The 17,509-nt window shown below is 41.6% G+C and overlaps 1 protein-coding gene across 2 annotated transcripts in view; it reads left to right on the top strand.

Annotated features, from left to right (window-relative positions):
- exoc6b (exocyst complex component 6B) overlaps positions 1-17,509 on the top strand; it is a 131,297-nt gene that overhangs the window by 75,630 nt on the left and 38,158 nt on the right. For both annotated transcript variants that reach the window (XM_085153507.1, XM_085153508.1), the window contains 2 exons: positions 12,888-13,029; positions 17,434-17,507. In XM_085153507.1, the coding sequence (XP_085009633.1) occupies positions 12,888-13,029; positions 17,434-17,507 (216 nt within the window). The remainder of the gene's footprint in view (positions 1-12,887; positions 13,030-17,433; positions 17,508-17,509) is intronic.

Here is a 17,509-nt window from a genome sequence, read left to right as displayed (position 1 = left end):
TCAACCCTGACCTTAAATCTCCTCACTAGAACGCATCGACCAGCATGCAAGATGAAAAGAGAGTGATGCACGTTTGCCTGAATCGGTGTTATCTCTGTCCCAACCAGGGAAGGAAATGGGGGAACAATTCTGTTTGTACTACTGAACCACATATTTTGGCAGGTTAAATTGTCATTTTGTTGTAGGTTCAGTCATAGTATGAAACCTTTGTTATGTATTATAACTGTGTATAAACAGTTGATAGTTAACTCTCTATCTGAGAGTTATCCAATCTTGACTAGAGCATATCTGGTACGCTTGGGCGGTATCGATGTGTATTAGTAAAGAAGGTATTTTAGTATAGAATTTTAGAAATTTGCAGTTTGTTTTCCGAATCAGCATACTTTATTAATCCCTGAGGAAGTTATGTAATTTCCTTCAATGTTGTCCAAAAAAAACCCAACAGTCCTGTATTAAAAAGTTGTGAAAGTTGTCAATTGCAAGTTAGTAACCAGTAACTTGGGAGTATTTTGGGGTTTAGTCCAGTTGATAAAAGTGAGGCAGCCAAACAGGCAGAAAGGAAGAAGCTGTGCGGATTGCTTGCTTTTAAAAAGTTGTTTTGTACTCTGTTGAGGACACAGACTTGGAGATCAAACATGGACAATGATGTCAGGGATCAGTTATGGTCAAAGAGTTATTGTATAAATTCCTCATTGACTCAATAAATTAATAATATTATTCTGAGATTCATTATAAATCCGTCAAGCAATGATTTAATGTCACACCTCCTTATATAACCAGGGCACAGGTCAATGTCCTTCTACATGCACGAGTGTTGGTGGTGACTACACAGACCCATCATAATCATCATCATCCAATGAGAGACAGCGGAAGGTTGTTTCTGACTGTTGGGTTGATTTTGTTAAAGTCAGAGTGTAATGTGAAAGATGCTCGTTAATCGCCTTAGCCTATTCTGTTTTAAGCACTGGGCGTTTCTTTGGGAAAAACTCGCTGATGTTCCTTCCCCTGGTCTATCTCCCAGTTGAAGCACCCAGCTTTTCCACTGTCCAATGGGTTAGCTGACTAACGTTATGGCTTGCTGTGTGGTACAGACGATCCAAGAAGTGTGTGTCAGCTTTGCTGAGTGAAATTCAAGCATTTTCCTTTTTTTGTTTTTTAGTCCGGAGCACTAAGTAATTGAATTTTATTCTATTTGAATAAATACATTGTGTGATATTTATCGCAAACTGCTTCACAACAAATGCCAGAACATAAAAACAAAAGGCCATTGAAGAATGTCCTTTTCTTTGCCTTGGAAACTCTTGGGTAACTTATGCTTTGGTTCGTTATCCATTTGCGCTGTGAAGCTCTGTCTAATCAGTTTTGCAGCATTTAGTAGAATACGAGCAGAAAGAATCGCTTCTTACTAACTCATTCTGCTGCTTCTATCAGCAGTTACATCATCAATAAACACTAGTGGCACAGTTCCACTGACAGCCATAGACGCTTACCATACCATACCACACCATAACACAGCCTTCACCATGTTAGATGCATAGTATAGCTTTGCATCACGAGCTGTTTCTGTCATCCTCTGTATTTTTCTCTTCCCATCATTCAGATACAAGTTAATCTTAGATTCATTTGTCTAACATGTTTTAGATGTTTTCTAGCAAAGTCTAATCTGACCGTTGTGGTCTTTAGTGTAGCCAGTGATTTGCTCAGCTGGCCAGTGCCTTCATTTCTTTTTAACAATGAGCCGTTTGGCTGCTGCACAAGGTCAAATTTATTTATATACCATATTTAAAACAATAGAGTTAACCAAAGAGCTGTACATTAAAATTGTATAGCACCATCAAACATTGCACTAAAATCCAGAACACTTGAGCACGAAACAGAACATTTAAAACACAATGAATAACATAAGATAAAAATAAAATACATTTATAACACAAAATGCAATAATCTAAGGATGTTGCACTGGAACCAAATGACAAGGCGAATAAAGATTTAAATGAGTGTATTGTCTGAGCTGTGTGGATACGGAGAGGTAGATTATTCCATGGATTTGGTGCTGCTGCTGTAAAAGCTCAATCACCTCTTGGTTTTAGGTGTGCGTTAGAGGAACTGGTAAGATAACTGCAGCGTTTACAGGTTTATCAGTGTGAAATGGCTCAGACTGATACAAACATGCAAGTCTGTTGAAAACCTTAAAAGTAAGCAATGAAATCTTAAAATCAATTCTAAAACAGACAGGAAGCTAAAGAAGGGGTGAGAGGCCGAGGTGATGTGTTCATGCTTTTTAATACCAGTTAAAAGACGAGCTGCCCCATTCTGGACTTACTAAAGGCAGTGCATAGATGATTGTTCGAAGTCCAGGGAATTACAGTTTTGAAGTTTTCACTGATTGGTTTATTTGGGTGTTTTTCGCTTAACGGCGGTCAGATTTAAAATCATAGTAAAAAGCTATAAATACAAACTCGACATTTAGAATAAACTTCAGATGTCATATCTGCTTCATTTATCACAAAATCACAAGAGAACATATCTCACCTGGCCATGAAACCACCCGTCAATTGTCACATTAAGTTTGAGCCTCTAAAGATGAACAACTGCAGAAAAAAATGTGTAATTCCCAAAGAGTTGATACAAAATGTTTGTAAAACCCTTTGAATTAAAGCTAAAAGTCAGCACTTCAATCACATATTTTGATTATGTTTAATTTACAATACACTGTGGTGGTGGTGTACAAAGACAACCGTACAAAAGCTGTACAAAGGCCACTGTGTGCCATTAAAAACACCCTGTGTGATGTCAGGAAGGTATGAAAGGATGGATACCGCCCAAGCCTGATGTCTGGTACTCACTTTCTTCAGATTTCTAAAACAGGCTCTAATGAAACAAAGGGAAAAGGCCAATGTGAAGAATGTGTTTACCAGCCGCTTCAAAAGACAAAAGAAATTTCCAACCCTGGTGTCTGTCAGATCAAATGTGGTTTGTAGTCCTTGAAGTAAAGCTGCTTGCATTGGTTCTGTGTGTCTGTGTGTCTGTGTGTCAAGGTTACAGTCAAAGAAAAGAAGGAAAAAATCACTCACAAAAATGCACAAAAGCCCAGACTTCATTTTTGTGGTGTTTCTTGAGTGACATGAACAAATACCTGCCTGGTGCAGAAATCTGTGATTGTTCCACAAGCCTTAACCTGGGCCTGCACCCTGCACGGTCTCAGACACATCAGTATATTCCCCCTTTTATAGTCTTTTTTTTCAGGTCATTAATCAGAATAAGCACCTGTAACCCTTCAGATTTACCCGGAGCGCTCAATCTCGTATCCCCCAGTCGCAGATTTAAGTGAAGCAGCACTACAGCCGGGTGTCGCTCTGCAGTGTCATTATTTTATTTTATTTATTTATTTATTTATTGCTGTGATCCCACCTCTTGACTTTTGGCTGCCCTGCGTGGCTGTTCGTATGATTGACAGGTTTCTGGATGGATGGAGAGCATATTATACACCATGTCGAATCAGTTCCAGGAGTTGTGAATCAGTGCGTTTGTGGCGTTGTGAAGCGCTGACTTACGGTGCTGTTGTGTTTATAACTCAACCTGCTTTTAGCATTATGAGACTGCAGTTGAATTCAGATGGGAGCACTTCAAAAACAAGCTCTGTCCAAAAAAAAGGGGGGGAGTTGCACATGAGTCTATGAAGCTGAACGCTTTTACATATGAGGCTCTGGTTCTTCTAACAGATCCATAAACATGAATGTTTTTATTAAAAGTAACTGATTAAATTTAGCTTGAACACGATCTAAGATTAAATGAAGGGAAAATCATTGTTTATTTGGCCTGTATTCAGGTACCTGTTCTGCCTCAGTCACTGCTGGAGTAATACATGTGGCCACACTTACACATTTATTGACCCCCACAAAGCAAGACCATGAATAACCTGAGCACTTTCTTCTCAAGTTTGCTTTGCTGGAAGCTGACAATCAACATAAGCCAGATATTTAAAAAAAAAAAAAAAAAAAACTAAACTTTTTTTTAGGGGCTTTAATATAAATTTATATTCACCGATCAAATAACTGTGTCTCTAGTATTGACACCAGATGTACATTTGTCAGTTAAGTACATAGTGATTAGTAGATTTTTCATAGGTTTTACAACTTTTCCTATTGATAAAGATCTCCTCCGCAGGCATTCATACTATACTAAAGTGAAGTAGTAGATAGTCTTTCTACTATAGAAATATATGAGCTGCCAGAACTTTGTTCTGTATTTTTACACCTTTATTTGTGTAGAAAAACTGAGACATGCTGTTGAAATCACACTTCTTTTCCTCATATTAACACTTCTGGGGAATTAAATGTGTAGTTAAATGCATTTACAGTGACAGACAGACATTGGGGAGTTTTACTGGTCTGGCTCTGCATGTGACTCACAATGTAAAATGACTTTAACATTCCTGCTATAGAATACTTCTTATAGAGAGAAATTCATGGCCTACTCAATGACTGCAAGGTGTCCAAATCATCACGCCTCCACCTCCGTGCTGATAGTTGGTATGAAGTGTTTCTGCTGATATGCTGTGTTTGGTTTTCTCCAGATGTGTTGTTGTTCATTATGGCCCAACATCTCCAGTCTGGTCTCTTCTGCCCAAAGGACATTGTTCCAGAAGCCTTGTAGTTTGTTCATATGCAACTTTGCAAGCCTAAGTCGTGCTGCAGGGCCTTTCTGCTGACAATCCATTCAAACAAGCCATATTTGTCCGGCATTTTTTAATTGTAGTGTCACAAACTTTAACATTTGCCATGCTAACTGAGCCCTTTAGAGTCAGAGATGTAGTACTTGGGCTAGTTCCTGGGAATATTGTGGCATTGTGTACTGTGAGTACCTTTTATAGAGCTACTCACATCTGCTGATGATCAGTTAATTAAATGCATTGATTAGCAGGACTTGGCTGCTATTTACCTCCTTAATCCCTATGGAAGCATTTAGGGTGGACATTACCTGACTAGATGGAAACTGTTAGCAGTAGGGCTGTGAACATAAGTATTGAATATCAGGTGGTCAAACTCACAGTTGGATGTGTTATTGTTAATGTGGCACTAGCATGTGTCACATACCCATCATTTCCCCTCACACAGGCCTAGTGAAGCAACACTAGGCCTTTCTCCACTTTCTCTGCTGTTAGTTGTTGGAAGGAAGCAAACGGCAGGTTTATCACAGCGTAGAGCGATTTGTAGATTTCCCGCACATAAAAACGATTAAATATTAACGACGGAGATTAATGCGTGTGCGAAAGCACCTGAAGGTGAATTTTCATATCCTGAACAGTGGGACGAGCAGATGTTTGGTTTTTTTCAACTGTGCATTCCTCCTCTTCCTTCCTCTTTCTTGATTACTCACCACCACCCGTCGTCTGTCTCTCCGCCTGACCCCGCCAGTCTCGTCCCCATCCTTTCCCCTCACCTCGTTCCCTCCACCTGGCCTGCTCTTTCTTTCTGTCTATTTGTTCAGCCGTTAGGCGCTGAGTAGATTTTAATGAGCTCTTTGATGAACGTCTCTCGTTAGTTAGGAGGAGGGATGGAGGTGGGAGGATGGAGGAGAAGCATCACTTGTTTTTCTGATTTCCTTTTCTTGGCTCTCTTCCTTCCTTACTAACTTCTCTCCCACCTCCTCTTCTCTACATATTTATGTTCTTGAATCCTTTCCTTTCATTCCTGTCCTCACCTCACCTTTCCTTTGCTCACCTCCCCTCATATTTTGCATCCTCTTCTTTTCTTTCCTTCTTTCCATCCTTGCCTTATTTCACCTCGCTACCTGCATTTCCTTTCCTTAATTTCTTTCAATTCTTCACTTTTTCACATTTTTCTTGTTTTCTTTTCCCTTTCTTCTTCATTTACTTCCTCACCAGTACTCCTTTTCATTCTTCCTTTGATCACATCTATTTAAATTTACATCTTCCAGCTGTCCTAATCGTTCCTTTCCTCCTCTCCCCAGCTCACCTGTTCTTGTTTTTCTCTGTCCTCCTATTTTCCTTCTTTTTTCATCACCCTTTCCTACTTTGTTCTAACTTTTGTCACTTTTCAGCAGCTTTTCTTTTGTTTTTCTTCTGTTTTTGTTCCCACCCTTTTTCTTTTTAACTTTTCCTTCCCCCTTTGCTACCTTGTCACCTGTGCTCGTCTTCTCTTTCCTGCCTTTATCTTTTCTTTCCTAGTCATTCCTTACCTCTAATCATCCTTTCTTTCTTTTCCATTCCTTTCCCCACATTTCCCTTCAATTGTCACTCCTTTTATTTTTTTTAATCCCAACCTTCCACACTTTCCCTCACCTTTTCTTTTCACCCCCTTTCCTTTACCATCTTATACTTTCCTCTCCTTCCTCCTCTCCACTGTGCCTCAGGCTAATCGTTCCCAGTTGTCTGTACTGAAGTCCAAGGCAACGCCATTTTTGTCAGAAAGACCTACGTGTGTGTGTGTGTGTGTGTGTGTGTGTGTGTCAGATATTCCTTGCTTAGGACATGTAAATAGAATTAGCTCATTTCACGCTCAGTCTCACCCGATGATAATTGACCCCCGAGGTTGTGCGAACACTGTATCTCTGTGTTTGTGTGCACGCAGAGTTCAGAGGCCAGCGTCGTATTGGAGGATATCCGGCCAGTCGTAGGTGTGTGTTTCTCGAACATATGTGCTTGCACGTGTGTGCCTTGTGTATAATTTGATTTTCCCTGTGAGGTGAAGGCTCTCCAGACTCTTTCCTGACTTGGACCTCAGTTCATGTGCAGCTACAATTAGATCTTTTTTTCTTTTCTCTTTCTTGCTGCTGTCGGGTTTGTTATATAAGATAAGATGAATTTTATGGATCTCTGAGGGGAAACCGTTTTATTACAGCGGCAGTGAGTTGAGCTGCTGCCTGGAAAACAGAGGAAATTGTATTAAAGTGTGTCATTAAAATAAAAATGTCTTGATTAAATCGTTGCTTAATGACAGCCAATAATTTTAACTAATGTGTCTGTTAATGTTCTATTTTGTTTTTCCTTAATTTCACATTTCCTGGATGTATTTGGGAATCAGTGGGAGGGTATTTTCAGCCATAGGAAAAGTCTGGGAGCTCAGCCATTACTCAGGATTTTTACTAGGGGATCAATTGAAAGGATAATTAATGTGCTGTGCTGCTTGTTTCGTACATTCATTAATGCTTGGACATTCGCTGCAGGTTTCCATCCCAGTCTAGACGCCAGATTGTGTGGACAGTGTGCAGAAAAACAACGCTGATATTAAAGTTATGATTAGAAATGTGTTTATGCTTCCGTTTTTGTTTTTTTGTTTTTAATATATACAAATGAGAGCATTCACACAGTGGTGGTTAGCACTGTCCCCTCACAGCAAGAGGGTCCTGTGTTTGAATTTGAGTCTTTCTGAATCAAGTTTTCATGTTTGCATCAGGGTGCAAAGACATGCTGGTTAGGTTAACTGGTTCTGTGATTACCTTCGCTGCAGGAAACAAAAGCCACTTGATGGACTTAAAAAGTGAGTGTCTCCTGTTTTCAACGTCTGAGAAAAGAAAAGGGTTTTTTCTCCATGAACCACTATCCAAAAGCAGAAATGAATAGTAGACCTGGAGACCTGACAGGAGTAACTTCCTCACATTTAGAACTGCTTAAATTTGCATTCGGAGAAGCTTTATTAATCTTAGAGGGAAATTGAGTTGTCATAGCGGCGTACACACAGCCAAAACAGACAACAAAGCAACCGTATGAAATGAAATGTAGAAATGGAGGGATAAATAAAGAGTTAAGATTAACACTAATGTTACTAAAAGGATTTTACAGGTATTGTAGGTGCACATGTACGTTGTGGTGTACAAAAAGTGATGGAGTCCAGTTCAGTATGTGTAGAGTCTGATGAGCAGGAAGGAACGACCTCTGGTGTCGTCATACAGCGAGGCTGAAGGGATCTGCTGCTGAAATTGCTCCTCAGGTTGTCTGATGTTTTTAAGGATCGATGCCAGTTAATTTCCCTCTACAAAATCATGCTGCAGGAACATCCATGGACAGCCCTCGATAGTGTCTTTGAGGTTTTTGCTGTGTTGTCTTTTGGGTTTTTTTAAAGATGTGATCAAGTATTTGTAATTTGGGCCGTTCATAGAAACTTATTATTATAATGTGATTATGTAGCCCCGATTAAAATCCTTACTGATTAAATAATTCCTGACATATGAATTAAATGAAATAATTTCCCCCTTTTTTTGTGCAGCATCTATTGCATATGCAGTGAAGTCCAGCTAAATTTTACCTTCATGTCACAAGCGCTGGGGAAGTGTTTATTTTTCGTGTGTCTGCAAGCGGGGGGGGGGGGAGCCTATATATTGGAACATGGGATTTTTAAATCACCAAATATCTCTATTGGTAACGAGCGGAGGAACAAATTGAGCCGTTATAAATGCAGATACAGATTTATCAGCATGTGGCTGCTAACGGCCCCCGCTGATATATCGGTCAAGGTTAACAGTTTACGGCGCGTAGAGGAATAGAAACAGGAATTGGTGCCCTGATGTTTCATCTGGTTTCTGAGAATTCAGTGGAGAAAACTTGCAGTGTGTTTTGGCCCACAGTGTGATTGCCGGCTGGTCAAAGTAGATTTTGATACCATCGTCTATCTGCTAGCTGTGATTCCTTATGTTTTAGCATAATGTTTTATGTGTTCATGGAGGTCAGGGGGTCAATGTCCTGAGTTTTGCTATAACAACTAAAATTCAATTAAATTGACATCGAATGCACGCTAACAATCGCAGGAAGATATCAACAATTTATTCGCTGTGTATAAATATTTGCAAATGACACAAGGAAACAGAGTCACATGTGTGATTAGAGCTGTATAAACACTAGGTTCACACCAGCACCTTCATGCTTCACACAAATATAAATGTTGTGTGTGTGTGTATTTGCACATGCTGCATGTATACATGTGTGTTTAGCTTCACTGTGTGATTAATGAAGGTAATTAAATATGCAGGGCTTGAAATGAAAGGCCCCGCGTTTCTTATTAATCACCCCTAAAGTGCGTTGGTGTCAGCCGGACACATCAAAGTCACGTCAGGATTAATATGTGTAATCAGGCCTTTCAGGGAAACTTCCTCTGCTCGGCGTTTCACTCAGAGTTTACAAGGTTAAGATGATCTTTTAATAGACTTGATTTCCCTTTTTTTTTTCTCAGTAGTTCTCTCAAAGCAACATCTCATCAAAACTATGTTGATGGTACTCAGGAAAGAGGAATTAAATCATACAAATTGTTTATTTAAAAATTACAAGAAAACTAATCATCTTCTCAAGCTCTAGATTTCCCCTTTTCTTTCTCAGTTCCCACTGAACTTTTGCTCTTTTAAAAACCCTTTACCACTTCTTCCCCCTTTTCATCTCTTTGCTTCATGTTGTTGGTATGCAGTCATAGAGGTCAAACTCGAGGCCACAGCTTGTCACTGAGACCCCACACACACACACACACACACACACACACACACACACACACACACACACACACACACACACATACATATATATATATATATATATATATATATATATATATATATATATATATATATATATACATACAGTGGGGCAAAAAAGTATTTAGTCAGCCACCGATTGTGCAAGTTCCCCCACTTAAAATGATGACAGAGGTCAGTAATTTGCACCAGAGGTACACTTCAACTGTGAGAGACAGAATGTGAAAAAAAAAATCCATGAATTCACATGGTAGGATTTGTAAAGAATTTATTCGTAAATCAGGGTGGAAAATAAGTATTTGGTCACCTCAAACAAGGAAAATCCCTGGCTCTCACAGACCTGTAACGTCTTCTGTAAGAAGCTTTTCTGTCCCCCACTCGTTACCTGTATGAATGGCACCTGTTTGACCTCATCATCTGTATAAAAGACACCCGTCCACAGCCTCAACCAGTCAGACTCCAAACTCCGCCATGGCCAAGACCAAAGAGCTTTCGAAGGACACCAGGAAAAGAATTGTAGACCTGCACCAGACTGGGAAGAGTGAATCTACAATAGGCAAGCAGCTTGGTGTGAAAAAATCAACTGTGGGAGCAATCATCAGAAAATGGAAGACATACAAGACCACTGATAATCTCCCTCGATCTGGGGCTCCACGCAAGATCTCATCCCGTGGGGTCAAAATGATCATGAGAACGGTGAGCAAAGATCCCAGAACCACACGGGGGGACCTGGTGAATGACCTGCAGAGAGCTGGGACCAAAGTAACAAAGGTCACCATCAGTAACACACTACAACGGCAGGGAATCAAATCCCGCAGTGCCAGACGTGTTCCGCTGCTGAAGCCAGTGCATGTCCAGGCCCGTCTGAAGTTTGCCAGAGAGCACATGGATGATACAGCAGAGGATTGGGAGAATGTCATGTGGTCAGATGAAACCAAAGTAGAACTTTTTGGTATAAACTCAACTCGTCGTGTTTGGAGGAAGAAGAATACTGAGTTGCATCCCAAGAACACCATACCTACTGTGAAGCATGGGGGTGGAAACATCATGCTATGGGGCTGTTTTTCTGCCAAGGGGACAGGACGATTGATCCGTGTTAAGGACAGAATGAATGGGGCCAAGTATCGTGAGATTTTGAGCCAAAACCTCCTTCCATCAGTGAGAACTTTGAAGATGAAACGAGGCTGGGTCTTCCAACATGACAATCATCCAAAACACACCGCCCGGGCAACAAAGGAGTGGCTCCGTAAGAAGCATTTGAAAGTCCTGGAGTGGCCTAGCCAGTCTCCAGACCTCAACCCCATAGAAAATCTGTGGCGGGAGTTGAAAGTCCGTGTTGCTCGGCGACAGCCCCAAAACATCACTGCTCTTGAGAAGATCTGCATGGAGGAATGGGCCAAAATACCAGCTACTGTGTGTGCAAACCTGGTAAAGACCTATAGTAAACGTTTGACCTCTGTTATTGCCAACAAAGGTTATGTTACAAAGTATTGAGTTGTATTTTTGTTATTGACCAAATACTTATTTTCCACCCTGATTTACGAATAAATTCTTTACAAATCCTACCATGTGAATTCATGGATTTTTTTTTCACATTCTGTCTCTCACAGTTGAAGTGTACCTCTGGTGCAAATTACTGACCTCTGTCATCATTTTAAGTGGGGGAACTTGCACAATCGGTGGCTGACTAAATACTTTTTTGCCCCACTGTATATACAATCAGAAAATCAAACCCAGTCAAAGTTGTTTCTATATTAATGTTTTGTCATGCACTTCCTTATCCCCTGTCTTTTATTATGCCACTTCATCGTTCTGAATGCAGTACACGTTAGGGCTGGGTATCGTCACTGATTTCTAGAATCGATTCAATTCCGATTCACAGGGTCCCGAATCGATTCGATCCACGATTCGATTTAATTCGATTCGATTCGATTTAATTCGATTCGATTCACTTTGATTTGAATCTGGGAAATTTTGACAGTCAGAAATATTATAATTCAGATCAGTACATTTACATATTTTTGTATCTATAAAAAGGAAGCTGACACACCAAGACTTTATCAAAGGTGTGAGCATCACAGCAGAGGCCTTTGTGTCAAAGTAGCTGAAGATAAAACACAGAAAAACATGAAGGTGATTTTTCTGTTCTGGGATTTTATAAAAATATTCTGCAGTAGATCAAAAACGAAAGAAAACCATTAATCAACACATGAACATTACCTCTGAAGTTACAGCGGTTTTATTAGAGACAAGGCTGAGCATTTTGCATTTTGCATAATTTTAAAAAGTTTAAATTTGTTCGGTATTGAACGGCAGAAATTAGGTTTTATTTTCGGAAGTATATAAAACGAAAAAAAACCCCGTCAGCCGACAGCGCTGTAAACAACGGTAGACTTGTGCGTAACAAGCAAGCGAATAATTCAGAAAACAGTACAGAGAGGGAGAGGGAGAGAGAGCGCAAGAGAGCGAGCATGCGAGAGAGAGCTGTGCATCATGGTCGAAGCAAAACAATAAAAGTCAGAGTGAATTCATGACGTTGTTTATGTGAAGCCTAGTTTGGATCTTCTTTTGCTGCTGGTTCGGTCAATATTGTTTGGAGAGAGATAAAACTAACAGCTTTAGAATCAGAGCATAAAGGGCGTGAACACAAAGCGCGGACCGCCGACAGATCAGAATCAGCGCACTGTCGGCTTTCAGCCCCGACTGTGAGAAAGGCGACATCTCACTGATTCTGATCCGCGGGTCCGCGCTGTGTGTTTAAGTCTTTGTGCAGAATCCGTGTTCCTGCTCTCATTTACTGTCTTAGCTGTTTGGTGGTTGTTGAAATTTTGTGAGATTTCACCAGAGATTCTGGCATTTCGGGCAAAATAAATTTATATTAAAAAATCGATTCAGGATTTTAATGAATCGATTTTACGTTATCCAAGCCAGAATCGATTTTAATCGATAAATCGATTATAAAAACCCACCCCTAGTACACGTCTTTGTCGCTGTGTGTGGGTGTATGTTAAAAAAACATCCTGTGACAAAGAGCATCTGAACTGTGCATACATCTGTTAATGTCCATGCATCGGTGTGGATCACAGCTTCCTTAGTTCTGTTTTTGCATACAGTCACAAATAAAACAAGTGTTTCACCTGCTGTACAAAACTGGGATCAAACTGATACTAAACAAGCTGAAATTTTGAGTTGTTTAGTTTGTGGGCACATTTTGTAGCTGCACAGGCAGAGATCACCCTCATTAACTTCTGATGCACATCCAATCACTTGGTTATGAGATATGAGAGCTCAGTTTAGCAGTGAAAAATGACACATTTTACATTTCTGGTTAGAAATCAAGAGAAGAAAATGCAGCATCCTCACTTCACTCCTTTCTTCTTTCCTTGTGTCTTCTCTCTCTTTCTCAGGGTAAAGTAGCACAGACTGCGTGCATGTCGTCCTGTAAGCACATCTCCACGTCCCTCATGCAGCTCCTGCTTGACCCGGAGGTCCGACAGATCTCCATGGGCGCTCTGCACCAGCTCGACACCGACGTGAAGGAGTGTGAGAGTGAGTGATGCATTGCAGATGTTTGGGCATTTCATTAGTGGGTTTTTGTGTTGAAGAAATTTTTTTTTCCCGAAATATGTGAAAAGGTTTTGTGTCTTTTTGGGTTTTTTTTCTTCAGAATGATCGTTTATGTCACTTTTCTGCAAACGTTACAAAGTTTATGGTTGGACGTTTGATTTATGTTGACACACGAATTAAGAAGATAAATGTTTTGTCAGATTACTGTTTTCTTCACCTCTGTGCGTTCTCTTCTTTGTCAGTTTCTTCTTTCTCTTTCATTTTTCTTTGTTCCACTTTGTTTTTCATTCACACACTCACAAATGCACACATGTACTTTTTAACCCAAATTAAAGTGAGGAGGCACATCTCCTTAACATGAAGTGCATTTTTCTTTGAACTAAGTCTTGGAGTCGCACAAAGACATTAATCACACGAGACCACGTTTATGAAATGAGCTGGAAGTAGGCCATGTTTGCACTTTGCATCTGAGAGCACAGGGGGCGCTATGGAACAACCAATTGCATGGTTGAGGGAAAGCATCTTCGATAATCCCTTCTCTAAAAATCCTGAATTTTTTCCTTTTTTTTCCTCGAATGTCTCCTTACTCTCCTCCTTGTCTCCAGCCTCCTCTCTCCTTCCCATCATCCTCCTGGCTCTCCCCCTCTCTTCCTCATTTCTTTCTTTCCTCTCCCTTCTCCTTCTCCTTGGTTCAGAGCCACAAAGATGCAGAGCTTGCAGATAAAGGCGGGCAGGGAATGAAAGAGCGAGACGCGTCGCTGGCGCGGTTTTTACATGATCAAGGTTCTTAGAGTCACTGAGAGCGTGTGGGTGATGTGATGTGCAGTGACATGCATGCAGTGCTGCGGAGGGGTTAGCAGGTTACAGAGTTAGTTTTTCAGAATGGATTGGGAGGGGTGGGAGTCAAACTGGGAAAAAAGTGGAGCTGATGGTACAGTAGATGGATGGAAGAAAAGGAAAGTGGAAGATGAGTTAAAAATTTAAGTGGGAGAGTAAAAATGCAAGACAGAATGATGCGGCGGTGGTGGGAAAGGGGGGTTAAATATTAGGAGAAAGTACTAAAAAAGGAAGAAGAGGAACGGGAAAGGGGGATGAAATGAGAAGTTTAAGATGCATGGACAGTTTGAGTGGAAGAAATGGGGGCAAATAAGGATCTTTATTGTGTTTCAATAAATACACTTAATCTAGAGCTTTTGAAGCTTTTTTTAAAAGTCTTTTTTAAAAAGTCACTGCACGAGTGCGGTGAAAACAGGAATATGACTAACAAAAGTGTTAAATGTTCAAGAGCAACAAGAAGAAAACTTTAAGCAAAAAGTGGAATAATGAGTGGGTAAATGGGTAAAATGAAAGGACAGAACAGATTTCGGGTGAGGGACAGGTGAACAAAGAAAATGGGATTAAATGGAAGAGCTGTGAAATTAATCAAATGAAAATCAGAAGGAGGGCACATGAGACGGACGGAAGAGCAGAAAGCATGGATGAGAGGAGGGATTAAATGAAAATTAACAGTGAGGTTTAAATAAAAAAAAAGGAGGAAGTGAAGGAAGAGAGCACAAGAAAGAGGGATTAGAGTTTGAATAAAGGGAGGAATTTCAGGATGGCGAGGGATAAAGAGAAAAAGGAAGGTACAGATGAATGAATGCAATCACCGGGGGAGTGTGGGGAGGAAAAGGGAGGAGATGTCGGATTCTGAGAGAAGCAGAGGAGCATTGATGGAGAGAAGGAAAAAGAGTTGAGGATGAGAGTGTGAAGCTACGAGCATGGCACAGCGGGCAGCAAGCGTTCAAACCCAGCCGTTGACCAGAGGCTGTCAGTGACTTGTTGCAATGACTGTCGCTGCCACAGAGTGGATGGACATCGGTTAAACTAATTTCTACCCTGAAGCAAAGCCAATGGGAGGGACGGGTACTGTAGATGGACGTGTGACAGGGTGGGAAACTAGCGTCTGGAGTTTATCCACAGCAGCCACCAGCTGGCAGCTACAAAGTGAATCCCGTCGAGTGAATTGTTTTATGTGTGGATGGGGCTTAAGAGAAAGAAGCAGAGCATGGAGATAGATAAAGTGAGAATAAAATGAAAAACGTTAAAGTCGAGGATGAAAAACAGGGCATCCGTAATCCTGACCTCAAAACTACCCAGGATGGAAACCTGATTTATGAGCCACGGAGGATGCAGGCTTGTGCTTTCCCATTATCTTGTATATGCTAGGTGAAAAATACAAAAATGAACAAGTTAGGAAAGAGTCAGTTTCTCGAAAGCCATCGCCAAGCTGCCTTAGTTCGTTTCCAGTTTGCGCATGGACATGTAGAGGGCCAGTCATTTTTGTAAAGCGCACAAGCCACGGCACCTAGGTTAAAGAACTAAGTCATTTTTTTGTACTACAAATGATGCTGTAGCTTTGACGTGTTCAAAGGTGAAGAAGGGAGCGAAGACACGAAGAAAAGATATAAATATTACAGGGAAATACATCCAGAGATGAAAGGAGGAAACAAATGAAGCGTGGGAGTTAGAATCAAAGGTAGAAGGTGCTGCGTGTTCAAAGCAGGTATTTAAAATGTATGTTTGAGATGAACATAAATGTATTATATCCTCCAGGATGGTTATCTACTCGCTAAAAGAAAACCATGAGAAGAATCAGGGATTTTCAAGAATCTGACCATTTCTTGAACCCAACAACAAAGAGCAGGGAAGCCACTGAGACACAACAAAACACCTTAGGGTGGAGGTCTGGATGGATGGTTGGCTGTACAGTGACTCCCCTCTCTGTTGTGAAAGTGCACCACCTTAGGCGTAGATTGTACTTCCTTTAAGTCCGCTTGAGAAGGTATCCAGGAGTGCGTGGATAACTGGTGCACTGTAATACAGGTAGGCATGCGAATGTCCACAAGGACACTAGTGCTCACTGTCTGACGATGAAATTTATGTCACTTGGACTTGAGCAGACCCTAAAGCAGGGGTGTCGAACTCCAGGCCTCGAGGGCCGGTGTCCTGCAGGTTTCAGATCTCACCCTGGGTCAACACACCTGAATCACATGATTAGCTCATTACCAGGCCTCTGGAGAACTGCAGGACATGTTGAGGAGGTAATTTAACCATTCAAATCAGCTGTGTTGGATCAAGGACACAAATAAAACCTGCAGGACACCGACCCTCGAGGCCTGGAGTTCAACAGCTGTGCCCTAAAGGGTTCATTGAGGCAGTTCAACTGGCACTGCATGCCAGTTATCACTAGTAGTGAAAGAGATGTTGCCCGTGTCCATTGGCAGCAATGATTGCAAGTTAAAAGATGTGTGGAAGTTTGAATGCACAAAACAAGCCAACATGCTACTCTGGTTGTATAAAGTGTAGCGGCATTGGGCAGGAAAACGCTGAACAGGTGGTGTGAAACAGGGCTGTGGCCGGCTTTTTAAGTTGCGAAAGCTTTGCTCGAGTGGCTGCGCCTCCACGTACCCAAAGCACTGCTGTCTGCTAACACTAAACCTGGAGGAACAGCCGGTGTGATGGGTTTCCTGTTTCGTTTCCCTTGAAGAGCGATAGAGAACAGGTTTGATTTGTCACTAATTTGAAATATTCAAAAGGGAGCGAGTGGTAATAGATCTGTTGCTGCTGCCAAGACCAGTGCCTGTTAAGTGACGGCAGAGAGAGAAATTAAGAGAAAGTTTAACAGAGTTTGGATGGAAGAATCGTTTAAAAGGTTAGCTTAGGCGATGGCTTCAAAGTTTATGTGCAGGACGTGTGTGTGTGTGTCTCTGGGGTCAGTGAAGACGGCGGGCGTGTAATCAGTGCTGTAGTGTGTATGGCCTTGTGCTTCTGTGTGTGTCCTGAGGTAAAAGAGATTAGCTACAGGCTGGCTCTGGCTCCCTCTCTACACCACGGCGCTCCTCTTTCCTCTCCTCTCATTCCCTCGCTTCAGCTTGTTTACGGAGCCAACTGACGCCAAGACCCTAGTTCACACTCCGTACGACCCTGACGCGCACACACAGGCCTCACGTCTGAGTTCAAAATCGAACAGCTAAGCCCTGTACAAGCAATGCGCGCACACACACACACACACGCACGCTAGCCTTAAAACTCTGACATTATCTCCTTCACTTTCACCAAGTCTGCATCACCCCAAACACACACACTTTCACAGGCACGCACACACTCTTTTTCAGCAAGACCTAGCGACATGACTCTAACACCCTGCCCTCCCCTTTCCTCTCCTCCCTCCTTCCCCCTCCTCTCCAGGCTGTCATTTGTCTGCCAATCTATCCCGATGCATAGCAAATCCGACCAGGTCTTTTATTATTCTGTTTTTCACCCTCTTATTTTTTTTTCCTCCTCCTCCTCTCTTCCCTCTCTCCGGGGGTGGACTGGGGGTGGCGGGTTTGTATTTTCCCACAGGTTTTGCCAGAGCCGGCCCGGTCGCAGGCTTCCAGGGTGACACGTTGCTTCTGGCCTTCAGTGACTTGAGACAAGT

The sequence above is a fragment of the Neolamprologus multifasciatus genome, chromosome 3, assembly GCF_963576455.1.
Source record: "Neolamprologus multifasciatus chromosome 3, fNeoMul1.2, whole genome shotgun sequence".
In the NCBI taxonomy this organism is placed as follows: domain Eukaryota; kingdom Metazoa; phylum Chordata; class Actinopteri; order Cichliformes; family Cichlidae; genus Neolamprologus; species Neolamprologus multifasciatus.
This window is presented reverse-complemented; position numbering and strand designations above follow the sequence as displayed.